The 15,823-nt window shown below is 39.1% G+C and overlaps 1 protein-coding gene across 2 annotated transcripts; it reads right to left on the bottom strand.

Moving 5' to 3' along the window:
- Positions 1-5,321: 5,321 nt before the first annotated feature.
- LOC108268204 (zinc finger protein 84) lies at positions 5,322-14,249 on the bottom strand. 2 transcript variants are annotated; one of them, XM_017473022.3, is made up of 5 exons: positions 14,121-14,249; positions 11,891-12,070; positions 9,750-9,865; positions 8,948-9,091; positions 5,322-7,459 (listed from the first exon to the last, which is right to left on the bottom strand). In XM_017473022.3, the coding sequence occupies exons 2-5, from the start codon at positions 12,036-12,038 to the stop codon at positions 6,641-6,643; spliced, it is 1,227 nt and encodes a 408-aa protein (XP_017328511.1). In that variant the 5' UTR covers positions 12,039-12,070; positions 14,121-14,249; the 3' UTR covers positions 5,322-6,640. The 2 variants fall into 2 exon arrangements, with proteins under 2 accessions (XP_017328511.1, XP_017328520.1); XM_017473031.3 differs by having other exon boundaries at positions 11,891-12,067; positions 14,121-14,193.
- Positions 14,250-15,823: the final 1,574 nt, after the last annotated feature.

A 15,823-nucleotide genomic window follows, 5' to 3' on the forward strand; every position in this document is an offset into this window, starting at 1 on the left:
TTTTAGCTGTCTAACACAGTATATAGATGACAAGTAAAAAGATGAAAGGTTGCTTTCTAATGTGGCATTTGGAATCTGTTGTTGTTAACACTCAATATAAGGTCCAAAAAGCTGTCAGTGAGCCATCATCAGGCTGAAAAATCATCATTAGGCTGAAAAGTCAATACAAATCCATCAGATGATTAAGAAGAAACCCTTCACAAGATCAAAAACACCCTCCTGTAGACAGGCGTGTCAAAGTCAACAATCAAGAGATCAATCAGCTTCACACAGTTCAAAAACACAGGGTCCACCAGAAGATGTAAGTAATTGAAATTAAATAATGATTATGACCTCAAAGTACAGACTTTCATCTTTTATTTGAGAGTATGTACATCCAAATCGGGTGAACGATGCAGCAATTACAGCACTTTATATATGTGTCCACCTACAAATATCTTTTAATACTTGGTTGCAAATCCTTTGACTGCCTTAAGTCTAAACATCATAACTGCCATAAACATCATTATTTAATTTTAACTCCAATATACCATGGCAAACAGGCAACTAAAATAACTAACTTTGTCAATGTCCAGATTGTTATGGACCTAACTATATATGCAGTGAGCTGAGTCTCACTATCTTGCTTATTTTTCGAGTTGATCGATCCCTTGTTATAGGAACTGAGGAAAAACTGGCTCATGTGTATTGAATTGTATTCTGGCTGCAAAACTTTATAATAATTCAGGCCAACACAGCAAAATGACCAATGTGCAGTCTATCATCGTTCACACCCCCCCATCCCCCCCCCCCCCCGCCCCCTTTTTAGTCAGCGACTCACCATCAGTATAATAAACCCTGGAAGTTCAGCGTGCTGTGTTAGACTGATGAGAGGTTAACTGGCAGATACATCAGTTAATACAAGCATTTTGTTTCTCTGGATGTCTTTCCTCCTCTGTGCTCGCTCAATGTTTGTTTTAGTTGGCTATAGCATTTCTCAGGGGAGTCCAGTATTAGCTGATCCTGAAGCTTCACAGGCTTGCATTTAATCAGGACATTTTTTGCCACTACACTTTCTATAACGTTAAGGCACAATCATAATTACAACTTGGTCCAAGCTTTTTTTTTCTTCTGTAAAACTGATTACAGGACCCGTTGTTTTGGAGGCTACAGAACGTCACTGCAGATTCTTCTTCTACTGGTTTATTTTCAGATATATAGCAAAGGTTTCACAGGAGAAAGTAAGACAACACACTGTGTAGGTACAGCTAGACACTGTGTGGGAGGTGATAACTTCTTATGAATGTGGGAATTTTATGTAGATAAAAATGAACACATAAAACCACAACAAAACCAAGTTTTCGTGATTTTTTTTTTTTACAGTTTCATTTTTATTGAACATTTCTGCTGAACTAAACATTTCTGCTGAAATTTCTGCTGAACATTTCTGCTGAAATTTCTGCTGAAATTTCTGATGAGCATTTCTGCTGAACTAAACATTTCTGCTGAAATTTCTGCTGAACGTTTCTGCTGAACTAAACATTTCTGCTGAACTAAACATTTCTGCTGAACATTTCTGCTGAAGTAAACATTTCTGCTGAACATTTCTGCTGAACATGTCTACCAAACATGTCTGCTGAACATCACCTTTTCTCTTCTCTCCTCCCATCCCTTTCCCAAATATTCCATTGAGAAGCTGGTTATATAGATATTGTAAAACCCAACAACAGGCACCAAAATTTAAGTGGGAAGTGTCTGTAACTCCATAAAGTATACGATGCAGGAATGCCATTTATTAAAAAAAACTTGTCTGTACAACCCTTCATCGTATACCTTATTTTCTCGAGTTTGAGAAAAAACATCATGTCCTTTAGCCACTGGGAGATAGATGGGTATTTAGCAGACTTCCAATGCAACAGTAGGGAGCGTCTTGCTATAAGGCATGTGAAAGCAATAACATCCTTTTGTATTGAGCTCAATGGAACTGAGTCATTAGGAATCCCAAATACAGCAATCAATGGGCAAGGTTTTAAATCTACCCTAAGAATAGTGGACATGATGGTAAAAAAATAAAACCAGACCAAAAACCATGGAGATCAGGGCAGAAGAAAAACATATGGCCAAGATGGCCGGGAGAGCCATGGCATTTATCACACTTGTCCTCTAAGTCTGGATACATCACAGAAAGTCTCGACTTGGACAGATGGACTCTATTTAAAACTTTGAACTGTATAAGTCCAAGAAGGGCACAAGAAGTGGTAGACTGTACCCTCCCTATAGCACGTTCCCAACACTCCTCACTTATCTGTACTCCTAAGTACGTTTTCCCCGCATTCCTAATTTTGTTACTCGACTCACTACCTAACGCCAGAATAAAATCATAAATCCTAGAAATCATTCCTCTCTGATGTGGATTGTTTGAAAACAAGCTTTACCAAGCCTGTTCAGGAGGCGCAGAGGGGAAATCAGGAAAACATTTAGAAACGAAATTCCGATTTTTGAAAATACCGAAAAAAATGCGTCACAGGGAGGTCATAAGTGGATGCCCGATTGGCAAAGCTATCAAACACACCTTCGGCATACAGATTTCTAACTTGTTTAATACCCTTGTCATACCATACTGAAAATGTGGAGTCCAAACACGATGGATGAAATAGATGGTTATTGACTAAAGGACGCAAAGAGGTTTTATATAAATTTTATTTATAACCAGAGGCAACACCGAAGGACTCCAGAACACCCAAGACAGCTGGCATAGAGGCAATAGGATCGGTTACATACAATAACAAATCATCAGCATATAGCGACAATTTGTATTCTTCACCGTATCGAACTATTCCTTTAAACAAGGGAGCAGATTTTAGTGCAATAGACAGCGGCTCGATGGCGACAGCAAAAAGCAGAGGGGATAAAGGACAACCTTGACGACACCCTCGTCCGAGAAAAATAATCAGAATAAATATCGTTTGTCTGAACCCTGGCAATAGGGGATGAGTAAAGGAGGCTAATCCTTTATTTCTTAATAAACTTATCCCCAAATTTGAACATCCTCAAGACTGCAAATAAATGACTTATTTTTTAAGCCGTCTGTCATTGCTGCTTCCGCTGTGGTAGACAATTACATAATGTAGGAAAGGTCATAGATCTGCTCTGAAGACCTTTTACAGTGTGACATTTCAGATTGATGCTGCATTTCTTGGTAATCTGATACAAAACAACATATTTTTGCAGTAAAAGGTGTTCTTAATCTGATCTGAAGTAATCTGATGGCCCTGACATACAGCCTGAAAGTTATACTTGGTGCTTTTAGAATGTGAATGTGAAAATTTCTTACCTTGTTAACAGAAATACACCATAAGGCCACAAGTATGTGGACACCTGACCTCTTGAGTCTTCCCCAAGTGTTTACCACAAAGTTGCAAGCACACAATTTTCCAGAATGTTGTTGTATGCTGTAGCATTACCATTTCCCTTCACTGGAACTAAGAGGCCCAAACCTGTTGCATCATGTTTCATCATGACAACATTCCCCTGTGCACAAAGCGATTTCCATGAAGACATGGTTTACCAAGGTTGGAGTGGATGAACTCGAGTAATCTGCACAGAGACCTGACCTCAACCCCACTGAACACCTTTGGGATGAACTAGAACACAACTGTACCCCAGACCCTCCTTACCCAACATCACCGCCCAACCTAATACTCTTGTGGCTGAATGAGCACAAATCCCCACAGCCACACTCCAAAATCTAGTGGAAAGCCTTCCTAGATGAGTGGAGGTTATTATAACAGCAAAAGGTAAGACTAACGGCATATTAACGCCAATGGTTTTAAAATTGTCCATATGCGTGTAATCATCAGGTGTCCACATACTTTCGGCCAGATCATATATTTTATACATGGATATCAAAAAAAGAGCATAGTTCCACACCAGAATTAGATGACATAAATGTTTTTGGGGCTTGGCCCACAGCCTGAAATGTGTGTTAAATGTAACTGTACGTTGACACACCTCTTTCTAGTGACCATGGACAGACAACTCGCATACATCCGAGTTGTTTGTTATAATGAGTCTTTTATTAATCACATATACATTACAGCACAGTGAAATTCTCTTCGCATAGTCCAGCATGTCAGGAAGTTGGGGTCAGAGTGCAGGGTCAGCCATGATACAGCACCCCTGGAGCAGAGAGGGTTAAGAGGCCTTGCTCAAGGGCTCAACAGTGTTAGCTTAGCAATGCTGGAGCTTGAACCCCTGACCTTTTCGATCCGTATCCCAGAGACTTAACCGCCAAACCACCACCACTCCCATTGTTAACATGAACTTTTGAGGCTGCATAACTGAGAGGCTCCATCTGCACTGCTAGAATTGGTCCATTGTTCTAATAATATTATGGTTTTAAATAATTAAGCATTTATTATTGAATATATAAAGCTACCCAGGGGGAAAAATATGATTTTAGCAGCTTGACAGTACTATACCACTTACTATGATTAATCTCACAGTATGAGGAATGCCCTGTTAAGACTACTGGCTTTCTTTGTTGTTGACAATAAGAAACCGCACGTCAGGAGATGGATGGCATCCATACGCAGGAGGTAAAAAAACAAAAACAAAGTTGCTCTTTTGTTTGACTGCATTATTCCATCATTGATGGCATCGGGTTCTGCATCATCAGGTAATATCCGATACATTAGAATGGTGTAGACAGCCTATATTTGCAAATGACTGTCACAGTTTGGGCCATGTTCCTTCACTAAGACACTGCTGCAATGTCAACTTTATTTTTGCTTTGAATTCATTTGGAATGTTTTTGGAGACTGCAAACAGTAATCTAGTGAACTTGCTGAAGCACTGTTATACACGGACATTCATTTCTTGTCGTGCATTATTAAGATTTCATTTATTAATTTGTTTAATTAATAGTCTGTGTCTCTATTACATTGTCGTTAAGTGTTTATCCCGACACACAATACTGTGTACAACCAACACATCTAACGATGCTTTATTTCGTTGAACTAAATCTCAGCACAAGTTTTGGAACGACATGAAGGGACAAAATGTATTAGTCCGTTATTGTCATGACTTTACAAACCGTTACACATCTAACTGATCAAAGACCGAAAATATTAGCATTGTCCAAGAGTGAACTGTAATACAATATTGCCTTGAGCCGAGAATTCGGTTCCCACCCGTGCTTGTCCAGATACCAGAGTTTCGAAGCATTCGTTTAGTTTAGAGCAACTGATTCATTTTGAATGAGTTATGGGAACCAAATAACACAAAGAGATCAGGATAGAGAAAGTGCTGGACCATGAAAACATTTGCACACTGATTCCATAGCAGCTCCTTAAGGTGGTTTTCTTTAATTTTAAACCATTCAGGCAACATGGGGAAAATTAAACTGAAGACACAGCAGGATACATTTTTTTCCCCCCAGAGGGCTACAGTGGTCAAAGTTTGTGCATTACTAATGTTTAAAAAAATAAAATAAAATCATCAAAACATGGGCCAGGGTGTATGCATTGATTTACAGATGTCAGAGGAAACATTTTTACTTGCTTGATAACACCGAGACAGACGTGAGCTAACTATTCGGATTCAAATGAGGAGAATTAAACCTGCATCATGTAGCTGCTTTTAAGAGTTTAAAAACGTATCTGCATTACTATGATAAAATGAGAGGTATCACGTTCACATTGAACAACCGCCATCAAGTAAATCATAGTAATACAATTGCTGGTTAAAGTTTTAATGAATTACAAAGAGTGCATGTGCAGAATTAAAAACGTTAGCTCAGATAAATGTTAGACCAGGCATGTTAGACCTCTTCTTAAAACAAGTAGCTGGAGAAAGACTGAATTTACTTCTACACAGCAACAGCTTGAGTACATGTCAGTTTGCTGTGTAATTATGATTAGGAGTCACAGATTATTATAAACAAATAAAATTAGAATTTTTTATTTAAAAAAAAAAAAAAAAAAAAAAAAAAAAAAAGGGGTAACATGAGTAATCATCTCTCTTATAACAGCTCTGAATCGCTAGTCACATGTAACAAAGTTAAAAGTAACACCTTGTGGTGCAACAGGAAATTAAATAAATCTGCTAATTCGCTAATTGATGCTTACCATCAGAAAACACTAATTCATTTAGGCATACCTTTCGTCCCAAAACTTCTAAAATATAATGTAAAAACAACGCACTCATATTTATATAAAAAAAAAATTACATTAAAATATTTGAATAAAAGCCTAATGCAAATCCTTTCACTAAGACTGGGCTTTTTTTTTTCCTTTTCTTTCTTCTTCTTTTTTTTTTTTTTTTTTTTGAAATCAGGTTCATGCCCCTACAATTCTGGCATATGTGAGACATGGGTTTGATTATGCTATACATTTTAAATTGTGGCCCAAATCATATACTTATGCCACAGCTATTAAAACATGTCAGAATGAAATGAGGAAGCCAAATGGGACTTTCAGGTTTCCAGTTTCCACACGAAACTCTACAGAGTCTCGCCCACTCAAAGCATCTCAAGCCTGTCTCCAAACTATAAACCAAAACATGTTTTTTTTTTCCATTTTCTTCCACTAAAGGTTGCTTTAGAAACCTTGAAAGCCCTAACCCATTTCCGTCAAAGCCTCATTCCTCTCTCATGCTCAGCTTATCTCTTGCCGCCCCCAGCAGACTTCTCATCCTCCTTCCCATGGCTTTGTTGGTGGGCTTTAAGGTTGCTCTCTCGGCCAAAGCTCTTGCCACATGTCGAGCAGGAGTAACGGCCTGCCTTGTGTGCGCGGGCCATGTGGGCCTCCAGCTGCTCGGCACGGTTGAAGCTTTCCTCGCACTCCTGGCATGGGTGTGCCTTGCGCTGTGTGTGCTTCTCTTTCTTATGTGCCCGGAGTTGAGCTGGTGCAGAGAAAAAAAGGTCACACTCTGGGCACGGGATCTGGCGAGCTGTCGGAGAAGCCGCCTTTGTTTTCTTGCTGTCAGATTTGTCTTCGTCAGATTTGGGATCCTGCGAGGCAGATTTTGGTGGCCGCCCCCGCCTTCCCACTGTTTTGGGTTTAGCCTCAACTGCTGGTGGTGCTGGTGGTGCTGGGGGCGCTGCGGGTGCGTCCTCTGATTTCTCAGCAATTTCATTTTCTTCGTTTTTGCTCCGTTTTTGCTTCTTCTCTCCAGTCGCCAAGCTTGTTTCGGCTTTGGGAGGCCGGCCGCGCCTCTTGACAGGGCTGCTGCCATTGCAGTGCTGGTTCGCTGCGTGATTTTCTTGATGGCTCAGCAGCTCAGACTCCTCTTCAAATCCCCTGCCACATTTACCACAGCGGTGGGTTTTGCTAGGATTGTCAGTGTCGTCTCCATCCGGGCGCGCAGGGTGCTGGGCCAGACGGTGAGTACGGAGAAGTGCTTGGCTCCGGAACGTCTCGTTGCATTCTCTACACAAAAACTGACGCCCGTAACACACCTGCCGCCGGTGTGTGGTCAACTAGGAACATGAGAAGACAAACCGACCAATTAAACAGAGCTGATGATAAAAAGAGCGTCAGGCTATACAAGTTAGTTACAGCCTTAAACGGCATCTTTGTTGCAATGCAGCCAAGAACATAACGTACTTCGATAAAAAATTTTTTTTAAAAACTTTTATAACTAAAGCCCTTCCCCAGCCTCCCCTTTCATGTGGCCCATATTGGAGGAGACCAGGTATAATGATTATCTATTCTAAATAAAATCTATCGATATATAACATAATCTATCATTTGTCTTTGATAGCTAGATAGATTTTTTTGCTTTAGTGTTTTTATACTTTTTTAAATTACTTTTCAAAATGACTTTTATAACTATATAACGGACTGACATGGAACAGGAATGATCAAAAATGTTTCTGAACACTAGAACTACTTTGAACAGAGAACTAGGCTGTAATAACGTGGACTATTTTACGTGTAAAACATGTTGCATTACTTTCATCTTGCGTTCTAAAAACATTCACATAAGAATGATGGAAATTGGGAGGAAGTGCGTGTCTCGTTATCCGTGACACTGTTAAATCTCCGGCTCTCAGACCCTCACTGAACAGAGCAGACACAGAGAGAGGTGACAGCACAGTGGGAAAGCAAGACCTCACGCTTGCAGGACAGTACTGGTCACATTTTGAAAGTCACTAAGGTTTGTCCAAGAAGTCACTAGGCATGTTTTTTGGCAACAACAACAACAAAAAAAATCAGCTAAAGGTGTCTGAAAAGTCGCTAAGATGGCAGCACTGTTCTGCACTGACTGCTTGATAAAAGGCAGGCTAAACCACTGACCTAGACTATTATTCTTGGAAGTTTTAGGACTACATGTGGCATGCGAGGAGGAAAATCAGACACGTGTTTCAGTCTCATCACCTGCAGTAAAAGTCACTCGCAACATTTAACACTCCTCACTTGACTGATCCCTGTTAGCTATTACACCGGTGGGGAAATAACAGCTGATTGGTTCAATTAGTTCTGTCGGCTTAATTTCTCAGTTTTATTAGGTCATACAAACTTTTTTTTAATGGGTGTAAGCATTCCTCACTGTTTTTGGTATGATGGAGCAGGTGCAGATGCTTCAGGTGCAATTTGAAGATCAATATCCAAGTACAAACAAGTGTTTAAGCATATGTCTGTTACTACGGCATATAACGTCATGAATTCATGACATTCGCTGTGTGAGGCAATCACACTTAAATATCAACGTTTCAGGCATCTTCAGACAGACGGATGATGTTAAACTGGATCCTTATCCCAACAGAAACTCTGTTGTTGGTATTGTCGCCTCAGTATCTTTCTAAACTTGGTACATTTGCCGTTTGGCCGAAACGTAGCCGTATCGACACGCAATAGGTTTTTCCGTACGTGACAAAACGATGAGCTGCTGGAGTCGAAGGACACAGACATGAACAATGATGCAAGGAAAAACAGAAAAAAAGCTCATAGGAATACCCCTTCACCTCTGAGAATGTACGGAAGCTCTCTCCGCAGTGTGCGCACTTGAAGGGTTTGTCTTCCTTGTTGTGAGTAGACTGATGCAGTGTTAGTTCCTCAGAGGATGGAAATGTGCGATCACACACATAACAGGTGAAGAGTGTGTCACACTATAAGGGGGAAAAAAAAAAAGCAAACAGAATATACTCCATAACTTTATAGACACGAGCAAATGTTTTAGGTCACTTTTTGGTTTGAACAATTCCAACTACTCTGAAAAACTCTTAATACTACACAAGCCAAGGCTTAGGGAAAAAATTTAGCAGGGATATGATTTTTCAGACTGAGCATGAGCCAACAGTGATGCCAAAATGAGTAACCCACTTCTTAGTATTACTTAACAACGGAGGTCACAAAGATTTTATTGTTTTGTTTCCGTTACATAGGAATTGTTGTCGTCAGTGACTGGTGCTGAAGTTTATGTTTAACGTTTTCTCAGTACTTCCTCTTGATATTCGCACAGAGCGCAGTTTACAGTCTGCTTTACTTGCCAACTTTAATCATGAAATACATCCAGATCACCCTGACTTGGTAGCGTTTGTTCATTACCATGCCAACGTACATGAGACTAAAGTCTCAGAGAATCAGTTAATATCTGAATATTTTTTTACGAGTACATTTTACTGAGTAGATAAGCATGGCATCAGACAAAACACCAGTACTGGTATCAACACATCCTTAAACACTATTACGTGTCTGTGGTGGTACGAAAAGCCCTAGTGAAAATATTAAAGTACTCAGTGATTTAAAAAACTATTTAAAACTAACCTGCTGCAGTTGCTGTTTGTATTCTTCACGGTGACTCTTTTTCATATGCCTTTCCTTGGCTTTGGAGTTACAGAAGGTTATAAAACACTGGAAACACTGCAGGCTCTCATGCTGGTCTGTAAATTGAGTCAAAAGAGAACATTTTAAACACATGCAATTTGAATACATGTCTAAATGGCCAATGCTGTACAAAATATGTCTGGTTACTACTGAAAATAATAAAACTGCTAGGAAAACTGTCTTAGTTAGCTGAAAATCCAGAAGCAAGCTTCTATTAGTCACATTATCCATTTAAGTTTACATACATACTTCGTCATGAATGAACTGAAAGTGTTATATTATTTTATTCTGTGTGATCTTTCTTTGTTTACTGCTTGTGTGAAATGCCACCGTTTGCTATAATAGTAGGACCATGCAAAGAGTGGTGCATTAACCGGATGACTTGTTCTTCGCGATCACAGCACATGCTTTCATGTATACTAAGGCTTTACCATCAGTAAAACCTCGGAACCACCCAAATCTACTTGCAGACCCCGAAAGGTGTGCCTCAAAATTTTTAGACTGCTCCTTTGAGACACAAGTGGAAAAACAAACTTCATCCTCCACTGCAGGATGTGAAAAGCATGCTCAGAAGTGTAGTAAATCCAGGGAAATTTCTATTGAGAGAAATTTCAAGTTACTAGAAAGAAAGTAAGTAAATTTTATTTATACAGCACATTTACCAAAGTGCTGAACAGAGTAAGAAAAAAGTTAAATAGAAAACAGAATAAAACCAAATAGAGAGACAATAAACAATAGTAAAAATGAGATTAAAACGCCTGGGAGAAGAGATACACGTTCATCCTCTTTTTAAAAATGATAACAGAAGGTGTAAGGCGGATGTCCAGTGGCAATCGATTTCATAAACGAGGGGCGGCGACTGAAAAAGCTCCATCACCTTTAGTTTTTAACCGGGATCGAGGGACATACAGAAGAATCCTATCAGAAGATCTTAGAAATCTACTAGATGATTGTGGAGTAAGAAGATCTTTGAGGTAAGAAGGAGCTTGATCATTAAGAGTTCAGTTTTAACCGAATCCTAAACTGGACCGGGAGCCAATGGAGCGATGCTAATATTGGGGTGACATGATCATATTTCTTTGCCCTAGTCAACAGCCTTGCAGCTGCATTTTAAACCATCTGGAGACGAGCAAGAGATGACCGAGGAAGACCCGAGTACAATGAATTACAATAATCTAAACACGATCTGATAGAAGCACGAATAACCTTCTCCAAAGACAAAAATGTTTTAAGTTTAGAAATGATCCGAAGTTGATAAAAACTATTCTTAACGACCGAATTTGCTTGGTTAAGCATAATTCTGAGTCCAGGATGATACCAAGGTTCCTAACCTGGGAAGAAATTGAGGGGAAGTGATTACGAAGCTCATTAATGAGACCTTGGGGACAGTCTGAATCTAGGGGGACCCAGAAACAATTATTTCGGTTTTGTCTTCATTCAGTTGGAGAAAGTTATTCTATTTGTTAACTATTTTTCGTCGAGACAGTCCAACAATGGTTGAATGGAGTCACCAGCTTTCAAATGGTACATACAGCTGGGTATCATCAGCATATAAATGAAAAGAGACATTGTGTGCCCTGATGATATTCCCCAGCGGACACATAGATAAGTTAAAAAAAAGCGGGCCCAGAATGGAGCCTTGAGGTACACCACTAATAATAGGAGCAGAAGATGAGGAGAACTTACCCAATGCTACTGAAAAGTCATTAAGATATGAGCTGAACCATTGTAAGGTGGTACCCCTTGATACCAATCAAATGCTCTAAATGCCAAAGAAGTATATTATGATCTACAGAATCAAAGGCAGCTGTTAGATCTAGTAGCATCAACACAGTATTTTTACCAGCATCAACTGCAAGTAAGATGTCACTGGACACTTTTAGCAACGCAGACTCAGTGCTATGATAAGTGGTGAAATCAGACAGGAAAGGTTCCAGTAACTTAACTGAATTTAAAAACAGGATCAAAATCAAAGAAAGAAATACAACCCCACCAAATCGTTCAATCCAATGCTATCATACTTATCCTAACTTTGCCCAGGCTATCTTAAGCCTTGGGCAGGTGAAGAGAACAGTTCTTACAGGACTGAAGGACAGGTGCTGGAGGAGGATCCTGGATGATGATCGCAGTGTACGGCTTCCCCGCTTTCTCAGCGTTCACGTCAGCAGGGGCAGCAGTCTCCCCACCTCCCATCACGATCTCCTCTATCTTCAGTATATCGGAATCCATTCTGAAGAATGGGCCTATATGTGTATTCGCTACTACAAAGAAACAAACGTATAGGATTACAAACCCACCTGAATAGCTGGAATCATAAAGACCAGAATGCTAATAATAAATATGCACTCTTATGAATATGAGAGTGACTACGTTTACATGGGCAGCAGTAATCTAATTATTGACCTTACTCTGAATAAGACCATATTGTGATTAAGGTGTTTACATGAATTGCTTTTTGAATTTTCCTGTTTTACATGTTATAGAACAGAGATCGATTAACGGCACACATCATTACGTCCCCACGCCACACCGTTCCTGCAGAATTTCACGTTTCAACATACAGTTTATCTTTGTTAAGGTACGGTATACAGTTCTGAGTGTTTCATTTTTAATTTTACGAAAACTTCAAGTGCAGTTAATTATTTGTCATGCTATACCTGCAAATAGACGACTGCTTGAAGCCGTGGGCTGCGTCCCAAACTGCTTACTTACCTACTATATAGAAGCCGAAATACATGTATTTCACCTGCTATATCCTGTAGTAGGTAAGCACGCGGTTTGAGACACAGCCGTGCTCTCGTTTGCCGTAAAACTGTTGAGCACTGCCGTGTGTGTACGTGCCCTGTCGCAAAATGCGGTGAAAACTCTCACACGACGTTAACAGTGTGATTAAGGTGTGTACATGTCCGTAATGCACATCGATAACGCGACTAAAACAGGAATACTCTACACGTCTTAATTCCATTTGTGTTTACTTCGAGTATGACCTTAATTGGATTAAGGTCATCAATAATCGCTGTTTACATGCTAGAGTCTCGTCTTAATCGGGTTAACATCAGATTATTTTTGTCCGTGTAAACGTACTGACTGTGTAATCGTGAAAGACTTTTAATCCCGCTATCACCCAAAAGAGGATTTTGAATCTGGTTCTTCCTCAACTTCATCAAGATCAGAATACAAATATATACACCTGGATTTTTCTAAGCTGCTTCATGATGAGGTCTTATCACTCTAGAAATAAAACCAAACTCATTCTCCATTTAAAGTACGAGGTATAAATACTAAATCACCGCACAATAACTTCCTAGCTCTTGTTAAATAATGACATGAGACAGTGAAGGAGGCAGGATTTGAAGCCCCAGCCCTGGAGGTGTGAGGCAGACTTGGTGTACTTCAGTAATACTACTCGAGCTGTACAAGTTCAGAGTTAGCTCACAAAGTTTCCAGTCAAACACGACGTTTCAGATAAATATCTTTCGCCAGGCTGTAGTAAAACCAGTGGATATTCAAGATATGGACTCTTCCATTTGTGTTATTTTTGGTATTGATTCGAGTTGACCGCCCCCCCCCCCTCTCCTTTGGACGCACTACTCATACATAGCAAACTTTCTTCACATTATCGATCTGCTCTTCAGTGAAGTTAGAGCTGGCTCATTAATACCGATGAAGTCGTTACACAGTTAAAAGTAACCAGTAGCTAATGTTTAACAAGTTTAACAATCCCACGTCAGTGGCGGCACGGCTAGCTAACAAATTAGCTAGTTCGCTTTAGCAGCACGCAGGATAGATGTAAAACACTGACTTTACTGAATACGTGGAAAGTTAAAGAGCAAAATGCCCATGTCCCCCTCCCCCCCGATTAGAGAATCAAATAAAGCGAGCCGGCGTCGTGTTAAGTAATTATTAAGCCGCGAAACAGTTCAAACATTAGCTAACCAAGCTAACAAACCAGGGCCTAAGTGACATGGCCTTGTCTCTGCTGCATGAAAACACACCGCTGGATCTGGGATCAGCGACCAATCGGGCTACTGATTTAGCTGCGACTCGGTTACTGAGAAAGATAACTTTATGAGTGCAATTCTTAGCAGTCGTATATGTATGTTAGCTAATTTGATAGCGAGCTAAGCTAACACCCTTAGAAATTAAACTCGCCAACTGTTGACCTGTATTGGTTAGCCAGCCGGCTGCTAAGCAATTCCTTATCCAACCAATTCACATATAAACCACGTGCAAAGTATTAGTAACTATGGCGGGGGAAAGAAGAAGCAGGGAAAAAAGGTAAGCTACAAACAACAAGGGCTACATGCTTACCTTATATAGCTGCCCTTTTTATGGAGGGAAACCACCAGCACCAACTACTCATGCAAATGATGTAAAGGGGGCGCAAGTGAGTCGAAGACCCCAGTGAATACCGAGTCTTTTTAGTGAGTCGGGTCACGTGGTTCAGCTCACCAAACAAGAGTCGACACTTTCGGCTACCAAACGGCTCATTGACGTTTTGGTTTCTATAAGGGACAAAAGCTTGCGCTGTTCTGATCAGTGGTTGTTCTCGTTATGGCTGAAGTTATTTAATGAGATCTTGCGTTACCGTGTAACAAACAAAACAGCATTACTTTGCATTGCAGTTCACAAAATACATATTTCAAATAATTGAAGATCGCCTCCTCTATTATTTATCTAGCAATAGTGTACAAATTTAATATAATGTAATATCTAATAACACATTTTCAACAAGCATTTTCATACACAGCTCAGATGCTGAAGAAGTTTCCAGAGAAGTACCGTGCTGTATTGCTCCAAAGCTGAATAACTTAAACTGAATAACAATAAATCAATAAAATAACCCTGTAAATAATCTAACGGTAACTATACTCTAAAAAATTTATTTAAAAATCTGATATTTCAAATCAAATGTGATATTTAAATAGTTCTATTACACTCATAAAAACAAAAGAGGTTCTGCAGATATAGATTTTTTCAAGCTAAAGTGTTTTTTTTTTTTTTTTTTTTTTTGGGGCAGCTAAAAAAATAAATAATTTAAGAACCCCTGATATAAACCTGAAGTTATTGCACTGCTGGATGTTTAAGCATTACACCAAAACTCTTCATGTTGGCCATTTTTCACTCTGCCCCCATGATAAGACAGTCTTATCCAGCCACAGCAACTCTTATTAGACATCTTGCTTACAGATCATACTCAGTTTTCACTATTATCAATAGGATTATCCCTTTAATTTGTATGTCTATTTTTAAAAGAAATTCTGCAGTATTATACACATTATTCATTGTAATTTATGAAACATAAGACTGGGGAGCGATATCGCTAATTCATGTAAATTGACTTACTAATAGAATTGGCAAACATGAATTAGGAAATGATTTGTATAAATTGCAAATTCTCCTAGTAAACATTTGTGTAACTACATGCTCATCATTAACATTAATATTTTCAGAACACTGTTCCCTTTACCTTCAGATGCCTCTTCTACTATACAATATTTTTAGTTTCTGGTACTTTACCTAGTTAAATAGCAAAGGAATAATTGATGTGTTTATTTTTGAAATACACAGACATTTCTATTATTTATGTCAAAGAAATCAGACAAGTTCAAATTCATTCCATAGGAAGAGACAGTATATTTCATTAAAAGTACAGTATATAACTTAATAGATTCACTTTCATAACACACCAAGCTTCAGAACTGATTGTTTATATACTACACACGCCATCATATTTGCAGGAAATAACATAACAGTCAACATATATTATAACTGCATAGACAATAAAAAAAAAAAAGCACATTCAAACATTTTTTACTTAGCAGTTACCTAATTACAAAATTATAATCAGACAGAATACTGACAATTCAATTCTAAATTAAAAGCCCAACTGAAACTGTACATTGTTCATGGACATCTACCATATACTGAAAAAATCACAACTTGAATCTGTTCACAGTTCATACTATACAATTACATCTATACATTTTTGTACAAATTGTGGACCTGTGTAT

The sequence above is a fragment of the Ictalurus punctatus genome, chromosome 1 (assembly GCF_001660625.3).
Source record: "Ictalurus punctatus breed USDA103 chromosome 1, Coco_2.0, whole genome shotgun sequence".
In the NCBI taxonomy this organism is placed as follows: domain Eukaryota; kingdom Metazoa; phylum Chordata; class Actinopteri; order Siluriformes; family Ictaluridae; genus Ictalurus; species Ictalurus punctatus.

What these genes read in the sequence shown, in the direction of transcription:
- LOC108268204 (XM_017473022.3), bottom strand. Translation starts at nt 12,038, where the DNA reads ATGGATTCCGATATACTGAAGATAGAGGAGATCGTGATGGGAGGTGGG. An exon ending in AGCACCTGTCCTTCAGTCCT is followed by an intron (nt 9,866 to 11,890) that starts GTAAGAACTGTT and finishes CTCAATTTACAG; the next exon opens with ACCAGCATGAGAGCCTGCAG. An exon ending in GCTTCCGTACATTCTCAGAG is followed by an intron (nt 7,460 to 8,947) that starts GTGAAGGGGTAT and finishes TCATGTTCCTAG; the next exon opens with TTGACCACACACCGGCGGCA.